At 40.4% G+C, this 23,717-nt stretch overlaps 1 protein-coding gene across 4 annotated transcripts in view; it reads right to left on the reverse strand.

The window, feature by feature from the left end:
- The window catches only part of emid1 (EMI domain containing 1), a 325,227-nt gene that overhangs the window by 108,355 nt on the left and 193,155 nt on the right, over positions 1-23,717 (reverse strand). For all 4 annotated transcript variants that reach the window (XR_009447269.1, XM_048556572.2, XM_048556573.2 and 1 more), the window contains exons 5-6: positions 12,186-12,247; positions 10,702-10,846 (exon numbers count right to left, since the gene is read on the reverse strand). Coding sequence is in view for 3 of the 4 variants with exons in the window: in XM_048556572.2 (XP_048412529.1) it covers positions 10,702-10,846; positions 12,186-12,247 (207 nt within the window). In the remaining variant the exon portion in view is untranslated. The remainder of the gene's footprint in view (positions 1-10,701; positions 10,847-12,185; positions 12,248-23,717) is intronic.

The following is a 23,717-nucleotide window of genomic DNA, read 5'->3' on the forward strand; positions in this document are numbered from 1 at the left end:
ACTGCAAAGAGGCAGCCAAAAGAAAATTAGGCCAAAAGTGTGGTAGCAGTCTGCACAGAATCGAAACTCAATACAAGGACGAGACAGAGAGCACATTCTATTCTTCAGCAATTCTACATTAATGCCAGATCCACTTAACGGAGTAAACACAGCCCTAATCCCTGCTGACCTCTCACCCTCCACAACTGCGATTTGTATTTGAGGGAATTAATAAATTAAGAATCCCCGTGTGCACTTTAAAAAAAAATCACATGGAACCGATAAATTCGTTCGAACAAAAACTAAACTGTACTCTTGTAAAGTAAGGAAAGTTCCTATTACAGTCAGAGACTTGCCAATCTCATTCAGCTAATTCATGGGAATGGTCCAGCAATAGCTTTTTAACTGGCTGTACTTAAAAGGCTCTGACATGTGGATGGAGCTACAGTTCACTTTTATTACAGGAGAATTTCCTGAAACAAAACAGAAATGTGTGTCTGAAGTAAATGTCCACCAACAAGCAGCTTGAAAAGTTGATAAGCAAGATTTGATTGCGTAACAACAGGCATGCTTGCCAGACTTCCACAGATTCAGGAAGATTACATGTGCCTTTAAAAATGGTGGGATGGGCATGGATGGTGGAGTTCCACATACATTTCCGACATGTCACAGATGAAGAGTTGAACTGAATTATTGTTATCGCCCTTCTCTCTTGTTGGTAACATATTTTCTAACTTTTCTTCTTTTTATATTCTTTTACCAGTTAAAACAAGCCGTACAATGATTTCTCACACCCTGCGTGTGAAATTCAAAATAAAAATGAACCACAGCAAGCTTTTTAGGGCCAAAGCAATTGCATTCAAACTCAGGGAAATAGCTTGTGATGTACAGTCAGACACACATACATCCACAAAAGACAGAATGGAGGAAGAAGACAAGTTACAAAGTGCGGTTAAAATTGTATCAGTGATAATGGGAACTGCAGATGCTGGAGAATCCAAGATAATAAAATGTGAGGCTGGATGAACACAGCAGGCCCAGCAGCATCTCAGGAGCACAAAAGCTGACGTTTCGGGCCTAGACCCTTCATCAGAGAGATGAAGGGTCTAGGCCCGAAATGTCAGCTTTTGTGCTCCTGAGATGCTGCTGGGCCTGCTGTGTTCATCCAGTCTCACATTCTATTACAAAGTACGCATTGCTTAAGATTAGAGATATCAGAATTAGTTCATATCAAAACAAAAGTCTCGTAAAAGGTCCTGTCCTGAAACATCAGCTTTCCTGATCCTCTGATGCTGCCTGGCCTGCTGTGTTCCTCCAGCTCCATACTATGTTATCTCTGACTCCAGCATCAGCAGTTCTTACTGTGTCTAGTAAAAGAATGACCAGTTGAGATTCATTCAGTCAGACAATGTCCTTTTCTGCGGAGGTCTGACACAGTTGAATTATTGGTGAAGATGTATAGTTATAAGCTGGGAGTTACTTCACTTTGTAGTAAAATTGAGAGTCAAGAATCACAGGTTTCATCAGTGTTGAGATCAGTAACAGACATTTAGCTAAGCTGAAGCTGCTTATGATCCTTTGAGGGACAATGACCATAGCATGTAGGATTTAGCATTCAGTTTCAGAGGGAAGAACTAGAGTTAGAAACTACTGTGAGAAGCCTAAATAATGGTTAATTATAAAGGAATAAGGGCAGAGCTGGCTGGGGCAGGTCAGGAGAAGAGTTTTGTAGAAAAGACAATTGATAAACAAGAGCAGATGTTTCAGAAAACAGTTCACAGCAAACACATATTCCAGCGAGGAAGAGGAATTCTACAACAGGAATAAGCCTGGAAAAGTCCCAGAGTAATGGAAATGTACCAATATATCACCATTATTTGAAAAGGGAAGGAGACCCGCTAAACAAGTAGCTATAACGTCAGTTACTGGGAAATGCTAGAGGCTATTATAAATGATGTAACAACAGAGCAACATGAGGAGAGGTTGTGTAGGTTGGACTGGTACTCATTGGAATTTGTTTCCTCTTGTGAGGGTATCTCGGACCATAGCGCATAAACTCAGAATAAGGAAGATTTACTTTTAAGACAGAGATGAGAAAGAATTTCTTCCCTCAGTGGGGAGTCAGTCTGTGGAATTCTTTACAACAGAGGGCTGATGATGCTGGGTTATTAAGTGTACTTAAGGATGAGATAAACAGATTTTTCATTAGTAAGGGAATCAGATATTCTAGGGAATGGTAGGAAAATGGAATTGAGGATTGTTAGTTCAGCCATGATCTCATTGAATGGTGGATCAGACTCGATGAGCTGAATAGCCTACTACTGTCACATTTTATGGTTTCATTTACAAGCCAACTGTCAATCAAAAGTCAAAGCTATACAATTAAAGGTGGTTCAAATGAACCAGCAGTTTCAGTCATGTGACTAGGGATTTGAACTGAAACACTCAGATGACAAGGTGGTTTTGATGTTCCCTCACCAAAATCAATTGTGTTTTTATAATGTTTGACTGTTGAGTTAAAACATAAGGCATTTTGATGGTTTCCTTTGTTTATAACAGTCAGAGGTAAACTTTCACCCACTCGTCCTTTGTGCTCGTTTGGCTAAAATGTTCACTCAATGCAAGAAGTGTCATGTTCCAGGAGGTAACTGCTGGACAATTCTGGATGCAATCAATTTGCGAATTTTATGCTTGACAGCTGTCATTTTAAAGGAGCAAGAGTCTTTCTTTAAAAAGAAGAATTTATAAAAGATAGTACAGTTTTAAAGATTAGAATGTCTCTGTGTTCTGTGGGGATTATAGACAAATTCAATTTTTGCTAACTGGGAGAAAGCAGGGTATGAATCATTTAGTAGGGGAAACTCCAACTTTGCAGGGCCACCTGCTGAGTTCGAAGAGAGCTGATTTTCATCGAAATGATAGGGCAAAATCAGCAGTATGGAAGTGACAAACCTTTTCAAAAGTACGCATAAATACCCATGAAGGGTGGATCAGTCTGTTTATTTATAATCTAAAGTTTTTTTGAGAAACTGTCAGTGGCAGTCTGTTTTGATTGACAAACCATCTGGTGTAGGTTAGAAAAGAAAAACATAACCACCCATTCTACAAATCAACAACGTTCTTCATTGCTCTTTCACAAGATTGTTATTATGACATTATGCATGCTTGGCTGAGTTTCAAAAGCTACTAATTTGTCAGCAGGGAATGCAGAGTTCACATTTTGATTGACAGGTTAAAAGGCTATTTTTAAAACAAAAGTCTTTGACGTGGATACTGAATTATTGTGTTTTTTTATAACAGATTTACCATTTGAAAATATTTTAAAGTTTTGAATAAGTTTCATGAAAGGAAGTGTTTTCACAACCCAGCATGTTTTGAGTGAGAGCTATATTAGATTGTTAGACGTTTGTTTTTTCATCTCCACATGCCTCGGATGGAAATGGTGTTTAGGAGGTACCATGAGGGTATGATGGGGCATTGTGAAAGTAATAACATTATAACAACGTCAAAAACAGCAGAAACTAAACTCCAGGGAATCTACTTGCCTGCCTCGGTGCCTGCCTGTGATCTGCTTCCACAGTGTGTGGGCTGACCTCACTCCGTCCCTGCCTTCCTGGAACAAAATGTAGGCCTCATGGTGTACTTTAGATGCAGGTCTGCTGACTTTGAAAATGTCCTGATTCGAGGTGTAGCAGAAATCCAGCCCACATATCGGTGAGCCTGATAATGCGTGTATGCATTTATTCTACAGATTCATTGATTCTCATTCAGAATTATAACATTCATTAATTGCTTTTCTGTAAAATGTTTTTCTGCTTTTGTTCCTTCGAGGAAACGTAAGTGTACCCCCACATGCTCACACACCTGTTGTTGCTGGGATCAGGAATGCATCTGTTTTCAATGTTTCCAAATTATGCTGTCATCATACATGAATATTCTACTCTACATCATCACTATGTCAACCTATAAACTGGGATTTTGAGTGATGGTCAAAATTAGCTCAAAATGGCTGGGGTAGGTCTTTAAGAAACAGTGGCACCTAATGTCAAACACATTACAAAACAATTTCTTTTGGTGATACCAAGAACTGCCGATGCTGGAGTCAGAGACAATACAGTGTGGAGCTGGAGGAACATGGCAGCCAGGCAGCATCAGAAGAGCAGGCAAGTTGACTCTTCTTCCTGGTCTCGACCCGAAACATCAACCTTCCTGCTCCTCTAATGCTGCCTGGCCTGCTGTGTTCCTCCAGCTCCACACTGTATTGTCAATTTCTTTTGGTCATTGTGTTATTAAGTTCCTTTCCCATTTGTGACAGTAGATAATTCTTCCACAGCAGGGCTCTTCCTTGTGGTGCAGTGGCAGTGTCCCTACTTCTGGATAAGGTGGCCTGGAATCAAGGCCCATCTGCTCCACAGGTGTCTAATAATATCTTTGAGCAGATCAAGATGAAAATATCTACTTCTGTTTACCCCTGGAAAAGTTAAGACAAACAAACTTTGCAGATTTAATTTTCCAGCAATAAAGAATGCCTGAGGCCACTTTAATGTTTTGTGTTATAATTAATGTCTTGCACTTTTAATTATTGAACTGCTCAACTTGTTCCATTCTGATTCTTGTCTCCAACTACACAAGAGATAATCTAATGTGTCTCAGTAAAATGGAAATAGAACACATTGGAAATCACTGCTAACTTATTCTTGCTTAAGTGCATCTTAAGTTCATTCACTCAAACCCTAGATAAAAGGCTAATATTTACTTCCACTCATTATTTTAAACAGAAAGGCGAATGTGAAGACAAAACAGTGAACACCACTTCACCTTCATACTTTGTTTCAATTAGCAAACAAACATGTATATAGCTCTGAGATACTCACAATGTTGGAGAATGATAGGGAATTCTGAACTTCAAGAGAAACTAGTCTATTCTGCAAAGAGAATGAATGGCATCCCAATGGGAACTTAATAGATAACTCTCACTGCACTATTCCTTTTTAGAAGACACTTTTTAAAACCCACCGAATAAGATTTCTAATTTCACTTGTGAATTGACTGATAACGAACAAACTTTTAAGTAAGTTATGGTTAATGCCAAGAAAAGGACATAGAGAAGCTCCAAATTTCTGAATCACATGATCTGCTGTCATGAGTAAATGTCAAGAGTGGAACTTCTGCCAGCCCAATCAGCTGGGTCTCTCACCTCCCTCAGAGTCCCAGGACTGGAAAACTGAAATGTTACAGGGTGATACAAAGCTGCATACGATCGTGGAAAGATTATAACACAGGAAGAAGTGATTTGGCCTCTCATGACTGTGCTAACTGAAGAAGAGTTACCTTGTCTACACCCACCTTCCAACTTGGTCTGTGGTCCTGTGATTTATGGCACCTCGAACACATTTGCAAGAGTTTAGTTAAGTGATGAGGGTGGTGCCTCAAACACCCTAGCAAGCAGTGCGTTCCAGGTCTTGCATAGTGAAAAGGTTCCCTCTGTTCCTTCCACAAGTTACTGTAAATCTATGCCTCCTGGTTGTTAGAGTCTCTTCTAATGGAAATAGAACCATAGAATCCCTCCAGCGCAGAAGCAGGACATTCAGCCTGTTGGATCTGTACTGACCCACCGAAGAACATTTCTATCCAGATCTTTGCCCGAAACCCTGTCTCCTGAATTCCCCATGGCTAATTCACCTAACCTACACATCGCTGGACACTATCAGCAATTTAACATGGACAATCCGTCTAACCTGCTTCTTCAGTCTGTGGGAGGAAAGAGGAGCACCCAAAGGAAACCCACGCAGATAGGGCAAGAAGTTAGGGCGGCACGGTGGCTCAGTGGCTCAGTAGTTAGCACTGCAGCCTCACAATGCCAGGGATCCAGATTCAATTCCAGCCTCGGTCGACTGTCTGTGTGGAGTTTGTACATTCTCCCCGTGTCTGCGTGGGTTTCTTCCAGGTGCTCCAGTTTCCTCCCACAGTCCAAAGATGTGCAGACTAGGTGGATTGGCCATGCTAACTTGCCCGTCGTGTTCAGGGGTGTGTGGGTTATAGGGGGATGGGTCTGGGTGGGATGTTTCAAGGGGCAGCGTGGACTTGTTGGGCCGAAGGGCCTGTTTCCACACTGTAGGGAATCTAATCTAGTCTAACATGCAAACCCCACAAGTACAGTAGATGGGGCAGGACCTACCTAAATTCCTCAATTGTACACACTACAATTAAACCTCTTCTGTATACCCAATTACACTACCTGCTTACATGAGTGGTGGGGCTGTGGGAACAAGGAAATTTATCAGAGGGATTACACAGTAAGTTAGTGCAGTGGCAGACATACTGGATTTAAAGCTCAGCCACTCTTAAAGCACATCAGCAGACAGTAATTTGGAACTGTAAACCAAAAAAGAAACAATAGAGCTGAAACGTTCCTGGCAAGTGAGGTAATATTATTCCAGTGGAAATTAGATGTGGATTAACTTAGTGGTAGTGGGCATCAAGAGACCAATTGATTTAGCAACCAGAGTTATATGGAAAGAAGCAGCAAGGGTATTAAGTGGCAATGTGCTAATCTGCAGGGCCTTCTCAAAGGTAGTATAATGTTTAATAGCTCTTAAAATCTGTAAACTGACATTAATTCATTGCTTATTAATTTCAGAAAGTAAATCTTTATTTAGAATCAGAATACCGACACTGTGGAAATAGGGCAACTGGCCCATCAAGTCCACGCTGACCATCTGAAGAGCATCCCACCCAGGCCCACTCACCTACCCCAGTAACCCTGCTTTTCCCATGGCTAATCCACCTCGCCTGCGCATTCCTGGATGCTATGGGCAATTTAGCATGGCCAATCCACCTAGCCTGCGCATTCCTGGATGCTATGGGCAATTTAGCATGGCCAATCCACCTAGCCTGCACGTCTTTGGACTGTGGGAGGAAACCAGAGGAAACCCACGCAGAAATGGGGAGAATGTGCAAACGCCACAAAGACTGTTGCTTGAGGTTAGAATTGAAGCCCAGGTCCCTGGCACTGTGAGACACCACTGAGCTACCATGACCCCCAAGTGCTTTTGTTAATATAAGGCACCCCTTTGCATTAAATAATCTGTGGTTGTATGTAACACAAGGAAGATTTAATTTTGCAACATATGTTGCTGCCGTTCTATAGGATTTTTGTAAATGAAGTGTTGAAAATTTTCCCTATGGTTACGAAATTCAATCGTCCACGACTAGTAATAGCAAACATCCTGCTTCTATCCAGGAAACATTGTTCTCAAGAACAGCAGGCAGCAAACGGAGGCAAAGCAAATCTTGGAAAGGAGATGTGGTAAAAGATAAGTTGCTGTTGTTGACAGTCTGCATTGACAGATGGTCAAAGAATATAAGTGGTTTTTAGTTTTGAGGCTCAACGTTTGAAGAAATCCTTATGGGTGACAGGAAAGAAAAATAGGAAAGATGTAAACTCAGGCAGGATTTTCAGCTCTGATGTGGGTGAGCACTGTAGTGGGCAGTATTTCCCAGGTGGCCTGCAGTCTCCCAGAGATCAGGGAGACAAGGCCAAAGTCCTGGAAGTCACCCCCAGGTGACAGGTAGGTGTTCTGGAGGTTAACCAGCAACCTAGGCAGGTACTCACTTGCACAGCAGATGGTGAAAAGTAAACATATATTTACAAATTTGAAAGCTTATTCCCAGTGATTCCTCACTCATGCCTCCTACATATCCACTTTTTTTCTCTTCCTTTCCCTTCCACAAGGTCTGAAAGCATTCCCAGGTCCCACAGCTGGGATGGTGGGAGCCTGCTCCACAGTAAGGGCCACTGACCTTGAGGGTTTTGGTCAGGTTTGTTGGTAGAAGGCCCAGATGTACTTTGTGTGTCCTGCCCAGGGTGAGGCTAGCAGGTAGGGTGAAGGCAGATGGTCAGCCACTTTGGACTGTCCTGAGAGGAGACTTTCTGGAGAGGTCTATATGTGGCTCCTCTTCCTCCAAACGCCTCCTAGTCGCACTTACTTGGTCTTCCTGTGAGGATGGAACACAAGGGCTAGAGTGATGGAGACTTGGCCCTTCCTTAGTAGGAGAGCCACCAACCTGTCCATGGAGGCAGCCAGAAACTTGCATGCCTGAGGCAGCTGGGTCCTTTGTTGCTTGCTGCGTCTCTGTCTGATACAGGCTCCTCTCCTACTTGGGGCTGAGCAGGTACCTGGTCTCCAACAGCCTCCGAGTGCCAGTGACCTGGGAGTTTTCTTTCTTGGCCAGTTGGGGAGATGTGGCAGTGAAATGCTCGCTGGCAGGAGCTACTGACTCTGATCTAGATAAAATACCCAAGGAGGTGTCAGCGCCTGAGCTGGTGGAGGATGCAGGACACAGCATTGCCAGTGCATGGTCTAAAGCTTCTGGGCTGCCTTCGTCAGAGGCTGAGTCAATGGAGTCATATTCGACTTAAACTATTAACTCTCCATGCACAGATGCTGCTTAGTCTGCTAATGATATTTTGGAAGTTCTGCTACTTTAAACTTTAAATTAAAAATCGTAATGTTTCCCATTCATTGGGTCCTGCTTGACCCGATAAAACATGGCAAAAAACACATTGCTTTTCACTCTATAGAATCCTGTCCCATTTGCTCCAGTAAGGAAAATACTTGATCCATTGGACGTCTAAATGAAACATCTAAGATAACAAAGATAATGGGAACTGCAGATGCTGGAGAATTCCAAGATAATAAAATGTGAGGCTGGATGAACACAGCAGGCCAAGCAGCATCTCAGGAGCACAAAAGCTGACGTTTCGGGCCTAGACCCTTCATCAGAGAGGGGGATGGGGAGAGGGAACTGGAATAAATAGGGAGAGAGGGGGAGGCGGACCGCAGATGGAGAGTAAAGAAGATAGGTCTTTACTCTCCATCTTCGGTCTGCCTCCCCCTCTCTTCCTATTTATTCCAGTTCCCTCTCCCCATGCCCCTCTCTGATGAAGGGTCTAGGCCCGAAACATCAGCTTTTGTGCTCCTGAGATGCTGCTTGGCCTGCTGTGTTCATCCAGCCTCACATTTTATTATCTAAGATAACAAAGTGTGTAGCTGGATGAACACAGCAGGCCAAGTTGCATCTCAGCTTTTGTGCTCCTGAGATGCTGCTTGGCCTGCTGTGTTCATCCAGCTACACACTTTGTTATCTTGGATTCTCCAGCATCTGCAGTTCCCGTTGTCTCTAAATGAAACATCTAGTTGGGTTTTTTCCGATGATTTTAATGACAAGACCTGGTCTGCAATGCTAATGAGTTTTCTTCATACCCATGAACATTTTTCCATGTTATAAATTGTTGCAACTTCAATTTTCACAGCAGAAGCTGAAGATGATAGGATCTGAACTTTTTCAAAATGTAGGTGCACGGATTAGGGATCACCAAGAATATTACAAGCTGCAGACAAGCCTAAACAACTTAATCAAAAGAAAAGACTCCTTGGCATAACTAAAAATGCATATTCAGCTGTTCTTCTTTACTTCACAAGGTTAAATCTGAAGATTAAGTCCTTATTTCTCTTAATATTGGCTGTAAATTATCAATATGAGTCGATATTCACATCATCGCTGGTGCATCCAAATGCATATAATGCTTGTAATGCTGCATTACATTAGAAGCAAGTTATATAATTCATTGTTTGTTTTCCCAAATCTGCTTAGAATGACTGTTTGAAATGGGCACACAGATCACAGAAATGCCACAAATCATCACAGTGCAAGTTACACACATACACAGTTATTCCAGCATTTTAAAATACATGATTGCACCTTGTTTAGGATACAAAAAATGGTGAAAAATAACACAATCACTCAATTTTCTCGTAAATTGACACAAATGGTCAAAGAAGTAAATTAACAGAAACCATTTTGGATTGACCTTGTTCTGTAAGCACTTTAACCAAAGGCAGCATTACAGAACAGTCTGCTGAGAAAATGCTTTCCCTTCCCTATTCATGCATACTTCCAATGTTTTCCTTCTGGAATTTTCTATACACAAGACTTTAAAGAGCTTTGACAGTTTCCACTTCCTTAGGTTAGCTGGAAGGGTAGCCCATGTCCTCAGAGCCTCCATTAAATTAATCACATGATCACTTCTTTCCCTCTGTTCTTTTTGTGACAAAAGCTGGTTTTGAGCCTGATTACCAAATCACTCAACAAACAAAAAAAAATGTTTTTTCCAATTTACTCATGAAAACTTCTAGTGCATGATACTGAATGCCTTCCTTCAACTACGCTTTGACCTTTCTCTGTTCTGATATTTCTTTTGTCTCTCCTCATGGGAATAGCATTCATTTCCTTGGTGAATCTCCTCTGCATCCTTCTCCTTTCTGAAGCCACACACCCAGCATGGCAAAAATCTAGCAAAAGTCTGGCTCTCTAATTTTCAAACTGTGCAAACAAAAGAGCTTGGAATGGGAGCTCCCAAAAGATTGTCCACAAATTGGATATTTTTATAATAAGTTGCTCATTGTGTATGCAGCTGAAACATTTCTTTCTTGTAAAACCTGCTGTCACCTAAAGCAAAAAGTGATATTGGCATCTAAGGTTTATCTCCAAATTGTTCTCTCACTGATTCAGTGCAGAGTAGGATTACAGAGGCTTGTTCAATAAATTACTACCTTGAAAACAGTTCATCTGAATGAAGAATGTGGAAGATCAAGCCCGCAAGATCTATAGTATTGTCACTTATCAAAGAAAATATGACTATGTTTTTGAATAGCTGACCTTTTGGGCCCCGGGCTCCAGGCAAGCCTCGCACAGCTGGAGCACCTCGGATTTTAATCGTATCTTCAGGTGCTCCTTTAAGCATCAGATGTCCGTGGTTTGTCACTAGAGAGCTGACTGGCTCTGCAGCTGCCAGTAAAGCCACCTGTAGTACAAGGGCAAAGAGTTCAACGATTCCTGCTGGCCTCTGTGAGCACAAACATTTAGAAGGGACTCTACAAGGCACGATACCAACAGCACTGCACAACATTCTCGTCTCAGCACAGAACACTGCTTTCCCCTCTTGCTTTAAGAGAATTGTACAGCGTTTCCATTTTGATATAGTGCACTGTGCAGAGCTATCATCTCCATACTGTGTTTCAAAAAAGAGTATAGAACAATAAAGGTTTATAAAAAATTGAACTGAGCTATCAGGAAAGACTGTACAGGATGGGGCTTTTTCCTTCAGAAGACGAGTTTAAGGTGACCTGCCACAGATGTTTAAACTCACCAGTGGATGAGACAGGATAGATATAGAAAGACTGTTTCTGCTATGGGAGTATTCCAAACAATGGGCAGGGTTGGCGGTGGTGGAAAACGCAACAGATCTAATGAATTGTTTCATAGATAGTAGAAACTGCCGATGCTGGAGAATCTGAAATAACAAGGTGTGGAGCTGGATGAGCACAGCAGGCCAAGCAGTATCAGAGGAGTAGGAAAGCTGATGTTTTGGGCCTCGACCTTTCTTCAGAAATGGACCCATTTCTGACGAAGGTCTAGACCCGAAACATCAGCTTTCCTGCTCCTCTGATGCTGCTTGCCCTGCTGTGCTCATCAGCTCTACACCTTGTTATCACAGTTCTAATAAACTCATGTGAGAATCACTACAGAAACAGGCCATTCAGCCCAACAAGTCCACACTGACCCTTTCAAGAGCATCCCACCCAGACCCATCCCCTTATCCTATCCCTGGAACCCTGCATTTCCCATGGTTAATGCACCTAATCTACACATCCCCGAACACTACGGGCAAATTAACATGGCCAATGCACCCAGCCTGTACATCTTTGTACTTTGGGAGGAAACCAGAGCACCAGGAGGAAACCCATGCAGATGCTGGGAGAATGTGCCAACTCTACACAGACAATCACTCGAAGCTGGAACCAAACCCAGGTCCCTGGTGCTGTGAGGTAACAGTGCTAGACACTGAACAACCCTAATAGGGAAATGAGAATTTTGTTTATTCCGGAAGTGGTTAGAGTATTGGGCTTGCTAGCTAAGAATGCAGTTGAAACATTTTGTTTTGATGCTTACAAATGCAACTCAGAGCGGCACATGAAAGATAAGTGAGTAAAATGATATGTCAAACAGCTGAGATGAGGTAGATGAAATGGGAGTATTGACGCAAGCAGACTAGGTGGGCCAAATAATCGCGGACTATAAATGAATACATCCAGGAACTCAATAAAAACTGAACACATCAATTAGAATCTGCTCAAGTGTACCTTGGCCTCCAGTGTCCCCAAACGGTCAGTCAGCTGGGAAATTTTACTGCAGTTTAAGCAATCTGGAAAACAAAAGCTTTTCTATCAGAATTGGAAGAGTTTTTTTAAATAAAGGAAGCAACAAACATAGGAGCTGGATTATTCTGACAATAAACAATACAAGTTATGCTTTGCTATGCGTTCATGAAGAATACTTCAAGTTACAATTTTATCTTGTTTTAAATTACACTTGAAACATCATTTCAAAAATGCAGATCTAAAGCAAATTTATGAATTTTCTTTTTGTGATCTCTTAACATTATCATATACAACACACAGATGAGTGAAGATGCAAATACTTTTCCGAATAAAGAACAGGGATCAATTTATGGCACAGGCTTTGCATCAACCAGTGAATTGAAGATGCCCACTGCTGACCTTGAGGAAGGCTGCCCACAAAGATCTAAGAATCTTCATGAATTTTCCACTTTGCCGACTCTCAGTTTGTCACTGAGGCAAGGAGATCTCTTGTTTTTCATCAATGGTGATGTCATCAAGCAGTATAAACAGCCAATCATACGGAAGTACTCTCACAGACAAGAGACAAGGAAGTGAAAAACGCTGAAATTTTGATGTCTATTTTTTGTTTTTGCAGAGATTGACATATATTGAGCCATTACAAGGGATTAAACTCAAAGTCAACATATCACAAAGACACATTTTAAATATACTTATTTTGAAGATGTGAAGAATTCACATCTTCAGAATAAATGTCTTTAGAATGTCTCTTTGTGATATGTTGACTTCTAGCTTAACGGAGTAATTTAACTTTTCACAAATATAAAAATAGTTTTTCACATATAGTGCGACAGTTTAACAGTAAAAAGAACAACTTAGTTTGCTATTGAAAATCCAATTCACCTCATTCAACAAGGTACTTTTCATGGGTGCTTACAGTGAGACTGAGTCGAGGAGTGATAATGGGAACTGCAGATGTTGGAGAATCCAAGATAATAAAGTGTGAAGCTGGATGAACACAGCAGGCCAAGCAGCATCTCAGGAGCACAAAAGCTGACGTTTCAGCCCTAGACCCTTCATCAGAGAATCATCATCATCCGATGAAGAGTCTAGGCCCAAAATGTCAGCTTTTGTGCTCCTGAGATGCTGCTTGGCCTGCTGTGTTCATCCAGCTTCACACTTTATTATCTCTGAGTCTAGGAGTACTAGTTTTCACCAAAAACAGAAAATGCTGGCGCTACTCCAGCAACATCTGCGGGGAGAGACGCAGAGTTAATGTTTCTTGTAAAGGATTGCAGGATGACAGTTCAATAATTATCCCAGTATGATCGCACAGCAAGGACCTTATTTCAGAACCTGCTTTTATTTTGGATTTCCAGCATCTGCAGTATTTTGATTATGCTCTAGTTTTTGTCAGTTCAGTAATTCCTATTTGATTGCAATCTAGGGTGACTTCAACAGCACACCCTGCGGGGAAGTGCTGAATTATTGATAGCAGTCTCCGGATTTCCACATTTAACTGTGCAGAGAAGTTGCTATCAGTCACAAAATTGGCCTGGACTCCCCTAGAGCAACAACAATAAATATAGGCAGTTACACGACAGATTTTTTCCTGTGAAATCAAAACTAATGTAATGCTTGATCTGTTCTGTGCTACTTTAATTCTATTCCATGTAGTATTTTAACCAACTGAGCTATTGGGGAAGCTGAAAGTTCTATTGAAGTTCTACTTCAGCTAAGATGTAAAGAAATTAAACAATACATTGCTACATGATTTATGCCACAAAAGGTGGGTGTGGAGTTTTCGTAGTAAACGTAACATGCACGCAACAAGATCGACCAATTCTATTTTCTCTCTCATCAGGCACATACACCAGGATCAAAATGCAACATCTTATCACTTGTTGTACAAACAAGCGAACAATTTGTCATAGAACATAGAACATTACAGCACAGTACAGGCCCTTCGGCCCTCGATGTTGGGTCGACCTGTCATACTGATCTCAAGCCCATCTAACCTACACTATTCCATGTACGTCCATATGCTTGTCCAATGACAACTTAAACGTACCTAAAGTTGGCGAATCTACTACCGTTGCAGGCAAAGCGTTCCATTCCCTTACTACTCTCTGAGTAAAGAAACTACCTCTGACATCTGTCCTATATCTTTCACCCCTCAATTTAAAGCTATGCCCCCTCGTGCTCCCCGTCACCTTCCTAGGAAAAATGCTCTCCCTATCCATCCTATCTAACCCTCTGATTATTTTATATATTTCAATTAAGTCACCTCTCAACCTTCTTCTTTCTAACGAGAACAGCCTCAAGTCCCTCAGCCTTTCCTCGTAAGACCTTCCCTCCATACCAGTCAACATCCTAGTAAATCTCCTCTGCACCCTTTCCAAAGCTTCCACATCCTTCTTATAATGCGGTGACCAGAACTGTACACAATACTCCAAGTGCGGCCACACGAGGGTTTTGTACAGCTTCACCATAAGCTCTTGGTTCTGGAACTCGATCCCTCTATTAATAAGAGCTAAAACACTGTATGCCTTCTTAACAGCCCTGTCAACCTGGGTGGCAACTTTCATGTTTCCCTCCAACAGGAACCAGCTGAGTGTGGATGAGCCAACAGTTTAATTGAAAAAGAGGAAGCAGCAGCAAGGTGAGTTCAAGTTCTGTTACAGTAAACAGTTCAGTCAACTTAAGAATGCTGCATTCTCAACACTGATTTAAAGAGCACATTAATGACTTCCTGCAATCTATCAGAGGAAATGTGAGAATGAAAAGATTAAATCATTTTATATCATGATTAAGCACTTTGTCTGGGAGCACAAATTTTCTCTGATTTTCACTCTTCCATTCCTCATGGAATAAAACATGCAAGGTTAGTGCTTAAGCTTCACTGTAAACTTACATTTGGTTCATAAATACTGGAATGTTATTTCTTTCAGTTATACATCAAGCCCGATAATGAATTATTTTCCGTTATTAGAACTTGCAATAAAGATTGGCTTCCAAATAATCCTTACTTTAATACATTGCTTCCTGCAGATTACTCCTGTACATCTTCCCCTTGGCTAGAAATAGAAAAGCATGATGAAGTAGAGACTCTGGACCACGGTTCCTTCTTAATATTACACCAATAATTCATCCAGTCATTTGTGAGAAGTTAACAAAATAAATAACCATGAAAGCTGCTACTTTGTGACAAACAGGCCAACACTGTTCACTTATCACCCTTCAGATAAAGATATCTGTCACCTCTGCTTGGTTGAGTTAATTTGTGACTCTGTCCACATGCCAAATTGCTGATGATTTCCTTTGGCATTGCCAAAATATATTTAACTGCTGTAAAGATGGGCAATAAATGTGCACTTGCCAACATCATCTGCACACCAAGGTCAAATTAAAACAAAACCCAGTGGCGATAACAATATAATAAGAACATGAGGAAATCCAGATAAAGGAAAATGTTATCCAGCTATAAAGCACATCCCATTTGGAATGTGTGACTGATTTATTTGACCTTTAAAAGCAGGTTGATCTCCAATGTTAAAGAACATTGATGGTTACTCGACCTTCCTCCTTTGAAACAAGATCAGGCAATTTGCTGAATATTTTGGCTCCCATCTCAACATGTACTGTTCCAACTCCCAACTTAAAGATGTCAGTTTATCCAGGATTAACTACTTTGGTCTGCAAATTCTGTTCCGCTGCCCACTATCCTCTAGGAAGAAATACATTCTTACATTGCTTGGGGCACTAACATTTGTATGTATTTTCTCCAGCCCTGTGTTCAGAGATGAGGTTAAGTAATTTGCTTGCTTCAATCTTGACTCTAGCTTTTATGATTTTAAAGAGCTGTATCATGTTTTCTCTTCCCTGAAAAAATGTGTGTAATTGCTGGAGCATTAAAATCTGAAGTGCCATGAATGATCTTGTCTTTACTTCTTTGAATCCTTTTGTATTTAAATAGTTTTTAAAGGAGGTTTGGAAAATGTCAAGCGCTATACTGTAGTGATGGACTCCACCATTATCCTGCCTAGTAATGCAAGGTCTAGACTTCAGGGGCATGTAGTGCCTGATTTAACTTCTTCATAATTGATTTACATAGATAAGGACATGGTTAAGAATCTAAAATTGACTGGCAATCTGTTAGTTGCTTAATAAGCACATTTTCTTAACTAGAGGCTCAATTAAGGACTGATAAGGTGCAGCTAACTCAACAGATTCATTGAGCAACAGACACGCATCAGTCTCAACAAGTTCATGATCTATTAATAAATACTGCCTTAGTCTGACTTTGTGTGAGATTTAATTCGAAGGTGAGGTGTGAAAACTTAGGAAAAGACCAGTAAACTTAAGTTTAGCTCTCTCCGCTGAATGGATAAAACAGTGAAGTGCAAGTTTCCAGGCGCCTTCAACAGTGAATCTATTTGATTTCTGCTTTCTGAAATGGATACTTCCTTTTAGAATAAATCATGAGCACTTTGTGCTCTAATGCTATTCCACTGGTTTTAAGCATTCCATCTTTTCCAAAGGTTCCATTTCTGCAATTACTAAATTTTTCCCCCGAAGGTTGCACTGGAATTCCTAAGACATGTTCCAGAAGGGACTTTTAAAAAGCTTATTGTTAATTTTAACAAAATAAATTGCTAATATATATACCGAAGACAGCGCTAAAGATAGTGTTGATGTGTGGTTCTACAGGTGTCGTGTGTGCATTCACACTGTGCTCACATGGTCCTTTGGCTGACTAAGTCTGGACTATGAGGTTAATCAACCACAGGCACCATACCTACTAAGTTTTTTTAGTAGTACACATGATTTGTTTAAGTGTGCACACCCTTCGAATTCCTCTGTGCTGTCTGCAGTGGAGCTGTGGGGGCTTGTTGTGTGACCATGCAGGTGAGAGCAAACATTGATCAGCAGCTGAAAGTGGTTTGGATACATCCTTAGTGACCAACTGCAGATCTGTTATTTTGACCTTTGCTGAGATTAGATATTTGAGCCTAAAACAACAACAGAAATTTGTACCTTTACAGCCTGTATTCTCACTTAGACACCTCACAGTCAATTTTTACAGTGAGCATTCAGAGTTGCAAATTCCTTCTCTCTTTTCTTTCTCCTACTGAACACAAATATTTCGTTAGCTCAATATCTTCATGGACAACAATGGAAAATTTGTTTTCAGCCTGCTTTTGGTGGCAGATGTTAGATTCAACTTAGGTTTTGATCTCAATCTTTCAGTGTAAATCCAATTTCCGAATTCTGAATGAAAAGTTGAATTATTGACCATAATGAGATCCAACTCTGAGGCAGACTCGCACTGGTACTGGGGAAATGTGCCAGTTTAAAACTTGCAACAGAAATTTTATTGTTATCTTCTGAACAGCTGCAATTCTCTTCTTCATCTTACTATTTTCAGACAATCATGCAATTTGTCTTCTTGAATTTCTCCCAGTATACCTCCCCTTCTTTGAAGGCACTGACTCCTTGCTGACGTTTAAAGATTGCCAGGTCCCTTACGCTTGTTTCCCAAGTGTTCTTTACATGCAAGTAAAGGAGTTTTGGCAGTCTATTCAGTTCCAAATCCAGCAAGATGGCGATTGATCTTAACCTCACTCAACAACCTACACAGATGTTTGTCCTAAAGAATATCAACTGGTCAGTTTTCTGTTCTATATCAAAACGCACTGAGGTACTCTAACTTCTTGGCCATGCATCATCGAACTAGATCAAGCTGGGCTATGGATTATAGACTGGGATTTAGTGATAACAATGGAAATTAGACCCCCAAACTGGTTAAAGAACTGAATACAGCCCAGGTTTTTGGGTAACTTATTTGAAGATTAGACCAGAAACAAGTACTGTTAATTGTTAAGTGTATGCATCTGACTGCTTGCAACTGATTTATAAGTCCTGAGACTAATACATAACTATCCTGTCGAGGTAGTAATAATTGACTACAAGTTAAGATGTGTGGCCTTAAAGTTTAACATATTTCAGACTGAAACGCCTAGAAATCAAAAGTAATAACACAGAGTCAAATGGATTTCAAAGAGGAAAGTCTTGCTGACCAAGCACATTGAATTGTTTGAAGTGATAATAAAATGTGGAGGTAAGGGAATTACAGTTGTTATAAATATATGTAGAGTTTCAAAAGGTCTTTGATAAAATGCCACATAATAGAGCAAAGAACAGCATTAGAGCATGTGGAGTCAGGGAGAAGTAACAGAATGAATGGCTGGCTGACTGAAAGACTAATAGCAGAGGGAATGGGCAAAAGCTAACCATCCAGAGCACAAAAGTGGGAATCTGGTACCATGACAACTAGTGCCAGGATTATTATTATTCATTATGTAGATTAATGATTTGGACGTTGAAATAAAAGGCATTATTTCTAATGCTGCAGATGATGCCAAATTGGAAGGGGCATTCAACACTGAGATCGATAACAAATTGCAGAAGCTCATTAGTAAATGTGCTGCATGAGCATATAATTGGCAAATAGATTTTAAGTTAGATCATTAAGGCCTATTATAATCTAATAAAAAAAAAAGACAACTCTTTACTTGTAACGGAAGAATCAAAATGGCACAGAGGATGAAAAAGACCTGAGAGTACAAAACATTTATCACTAAAGGTTATGCCAAAAGTTAATAAGGCTGCAACAAAAGAAAACCAAGCATCAAGATTTATTTCTAGGGAGTTATCACTGAAAAGTTGTGAAGTTATGCTGAATTTGTACCGAACCTTGGTAAGGCCACCCCCGACAGTGTGGCATTCAGAACTGAACACAATACACTGAATGAGGTCTAACCAGCATTATGTATAAGTTCAGTATAACCTTGCTCTTGTGCAATATTGACACATTATTAAAGCGCAGGATACTATGTACTTTATTAACAACTCTCCCCACCTGTCCTGCCATTTTCAATGATTTAGGCACATGTGTATTAAAGTCCCTCTGCTCCTGCATTCTCTTAAGTATTGTACCTGTGATTTTATATTGTTTGTCTATACTCTTCCTATCAAAATGCATTGCCTCACATTTCCATACATTGAACATCATCTGCCACCCTATCCGTCCACTTATATATATATATATATATATATAAAGCACACATATAATGTATGTAATCTATAAATTGCATATTTTATGTATTTACCATCTATTTAGCACAATAAGAGGAGAATAGCCAAGCTTAAAAGGCTCACAGCCAGACATGATCATGATGTAGTGTAGCCAAATGCAAACTTCTGATTGGGGATTCCTGGATAGTGTTCAGAATAATGAAATCAGGACCAATACCCCCCTTTTTTCTTTTCTGTGCACGGTCAGTTCATTTAAGTGCACAGGCCCATTGAGCTAAAATGTTTAAGACAGAGGTAGGTAGACTCCTGATTACTGCAGGGCATGGGAGATTATGAGGGCTAGGCAGGAATGTAGAGTTGAGGTCAAAATCATGGCAGCAATGATCTTCATTAATGGCAGAGCAGGCGAGAAGGGCCGACTGGCCTATTCCTGTTCCTTGTTCTTGTATTTGAAAGTTTTGTTTTTGTGCAATCGCTTAAAGGGACTGTCACGTGCTCTGTTTGCTTGAAAACTGCAGGATTGGTGTGCAGCCGTGAGAGAACACTGGTCGGGGCCACCTCTAGCATCCTCCAGACCAAAGTCGAACTAAATCAACACTCCTACCAATCTGACGGAGGTTAGTTGATGCGAGGATTAAATGTTCAAACCCTACTGATTCTGTGTGGATTAGCTCCTCTTTGCCTTATCCAGAGACACTAGGGAAGATACACTGAGTTGTTTTTCAGTGTTATGGAGCTCATGCCAAGTTGTTTATTAGTGATGGTGATTTTTGGTTTCATTGCAACTCTGGCTATCTCCTGATACTTAATTTGGTCCAAATCTTCCAGTCTCTACACAGTCAGACACTGGGTGCACCTGAAAGGCTCACATCAGAACCTCTTGGAATTTCTATTGCACTGCCTCTGCAGGAATAATTCAGAAAGTTTAAACTTCCAAGATGCCACTACCCAATATCTGGATCCCTGTGACCAAGTCCCCAACTCCATGACAGAGGCAGAAGCTTCGGAAGGTTCAGACTGCCTTTCTAGATCAGAAGTCTGTTTCAACTAGAAAACTGACTCCACTCCCCCCCGCCCTCACCACTTGTGTTGATTACACAACCCCAGTACCTTCCTCCTGTTTTCATGGATAGCTGGCACCCCTTGCTCTATGACAGATATCAAACACTCCAACTCCCACCCTGGACAGCCGCCCCACTACCTCTTAAACACATGACCCTCACTCCTCAGCAAAGACAGCCAACGTCTACCCCTTCCCCAGATACCACTTCTCCAATCCCCAGCCCACCCTCATGTTGACAGATGACGTACCCCATCTTCTCACCTACTTCCTTGCTCATACTTGCTGTCATCCACTAGGCACCCAGTGGATGCAGCCACCTAGCAGCTTACCCTCTCACCCTCTGCCAAGTTACCCTCACATCTGGCACTTTACCCCATCGCTCACATGCCTCCCTACTCTCTCCACCATCTCACCTTACACATTCATCTTTTTTTCACTAGTTTTCAAAGTGGCTTTGCGACCTTCAAACATTTTACTTACTGGAATACAACAGCCATTGCCATAAAAAGTGGATACTTTCCTTGTCCTCCAACACTGATCCTGGGCTGAGCGGATTCCTAGCCATTTTTTTTAAATGATGGAACCATCCAGGACAGGTCAGACTCACAATGGTCACAGGCAGATAAGTGGGCAATCTTTAATAAGATTCCAGTTGGTCAGATGAATTCTGACAGTAACCATAAGATCTGGGCCAAGTGTTCACTCTGGAAATATAAGCAAGCATTCAACTGTAAAGCTCAATTACTGGTGGACAAAGAGCCATCCAAGCAACATCCCGTTCTCCAGATACTGGTCCCAAGGCACACATGATGCCTTTAAACATAGGCAAACAAATCTCACAGCTGTGCAAATCCAGCTCTGAATTTACAAACTGGAAACCTACTCTCCTCTCTTGAACACCTAAATCTGTGCTTCACATTTGAAATACCTTGCCTTACAATTTCCATTGTAGCCTTTTGTGCTCAAACATCTGAACCAAATTTACTTGGAAAACAGTCCAATTCATCGGAGATGAACAAATTGCAGCAACTGCAGATCAGTTCAGATTACTTTAGAATCTATTCTTGTCCAACATTGCTGATGATTCTTTCAATTAGATGTAAATCGTTAGCAGATTCCGACAGAATTTGGCACAGTATTGCCTAATATCACCATCGCTTGGATACAACCATTAGCACTATGCACTGTTAACACTGCAAATTACGGCAGCAGAGTGACTCAAATCATTTATTTATTGTTGGTATAAATAATATCAGTCATCTAATATGAAAAAGGAATAAGTTTTGTCTCAGTTCCCAAAGGACATCTGATAATCTTCCAAGTTGCATTTGACTATGTACCTCCAATTAATTTGTTTTCTGTTTCAGATCCCAACAATTACAATAGATGCAGAACAAAAAAATCCTGCTCTTCCAACATAAATACTGGTTTACAGGTCAGAAACATTTCTTCAAATATTGCACTCGTCTGTTGCTTATTAAAAGCAGATTGTTCAAAGAGATGTCAGCCTGACCTTCTTATGAACGATTCACTTTGTAACAAATTTTAATAATTATGTCACATGTACAGGAATTCAGAATTTTTTGAACTCCACTCAATTGCCCACTAATAATTGGAGATTATTTTATTTAATTACATCTGAAGTTTCAGAATGTTGAAGGATGTTATTGGGCAAATATTCAGTAATAGTAGGTTGCAGGTGAAGTATTTTCCTTCAGTTACTGATGCAACTGTTAGCTCACTTTTATTGTGATTATGAAGAAAACCAAATATTCACTATGTATTCGAAGGTACAGATTTCAGCATGTAACATTCACTAGGCCCAAGTGGGGAGCGTTTTATTAGTGCAAGAAGTTGTAGCTGTCTTAACTTGCAATCAATTGGAAAGGTGAATTGAGCAGTTTGTATCGAGTTCATGTCTCAAATCTTTATGTCCGAGCATTTTAAAGAATTTTTAAGCTTACAGCTTTCAATAATTCCCACTAAAAGGGAAAATTTCCAGGTCATCCAGACTCCAGGTCAAATTGAAACTGGGTGACTTCTTGCAGCCATGATTGGAATTAAACTGTTAAAAAAAACTTTAAGAAGTGTTGCAGTTTTCATACAAAACATGAGCTCAAACCACTGGTGAGAGTGTGGTAGTGTGTGTGTGCGATTTTGCATGGCTGTTTAATCAAGCAGATAATAAATCAACCCAACAGCTCTTTTCCAGTGTTCAAGCTCAACATGGCAGCTCCCCAGCAGGCTGTCATTGAAAAGATAAATCTCAAGTTTCCTATTACGTAGGAGAGACTTAAAATATCTTTAATGAATTTCCCTGAAACTGTGTGGGATGGAGGGTAAGTCATTGAGACTGAATGAGATTCTCTCACCAATGACAATCTCTTTAAATGTAACAATTTGCAGAAAATGTAATAACATAAGATTGCAAAGTATTCGATGAATTAAGTTAGCGTATTAAGGTTTATATCAGACAATATCCCTTGTACTTTATTCACAATTCAGAATTTATTTTGTAAGTCATGCAAATACTATCATTGCTTGAAAATATTATTGCCAAATTTACTTGTTTGGAAGACAGAATACAAGGCAACATTTTACAAAAGGACTTCAGCTATATAGCTCAGTTCACATTTCCTGTCACGAATGATATAGACTACTTTTCATATGTTTTCATTTTTATCATCAGACAAGTGATATGCCAGAAAACAGCTCAACTTACTTTTCATCTATTCAGACCAATGTCTGTTCAAAGTAATGTCTAAAAAGTCTTGAATAAAGTCTTTTGACTTTGCTGATAAAAATTAATTCAGAATGACAATACAAAACCTTCCTTGGATCACATCCAAAGATGATGCCATTCTAGTTTACATTGATATTTTGGAATTCAGAACAATTGCTAGGAAATGCCAATGGCTTCTTATTTTCAATTTGACCAAGATGTGTTCTGGAGAAAGAGCTTTGCATCAGAATGCACACCTTGCTTAAAAACCTATATAAATGCTAACACACAGGTTAAATGTGACGAGGAAATTTAACTAAAGCATTGGCAAGACAGTGAAACAAATATATTACAGAGGTTTGTCCTATTGATGGCTTTTAGGATGCCATAATATTTTAACCAGAAGATGCCTGTACTGCACGAAAAATATCTATAAAAACCTTTAGATAGCCTGGAGATCATTATGCGGGCAGTGGACTCCAACAGGTTGGTTCTGACAGTAAAACTGATTGATCAGTGTGCAGCACAAAAATAACAGCCCAATTAATGACTGAACCATTTATCCTTTCCATGTAGTCTTCATTTACAGTTTTGAGAACATTGCAGGAGCAAGAAAGGGTGAGGCAACTTAAAACCCAAAAAAGGATCCCAC

The sequence above is a fragment of the Stegostoma tigrinum genome, chromosome 26 (assembly GCF_030684315.1).
Source record: "Stegostoma tigrinum isolate sSteTig4 chromosome 26, sSteTig4.hap1, whole genome shotgun sequence".
Classification (NCBI taxonomy): domain Eukaryota; kingdom Metazoa; phylum Chordata; class Chondrichthyes; order Orectolobiformes; family Stegostomatidae; genus Stegostoma; species Stegostoma tigrinum.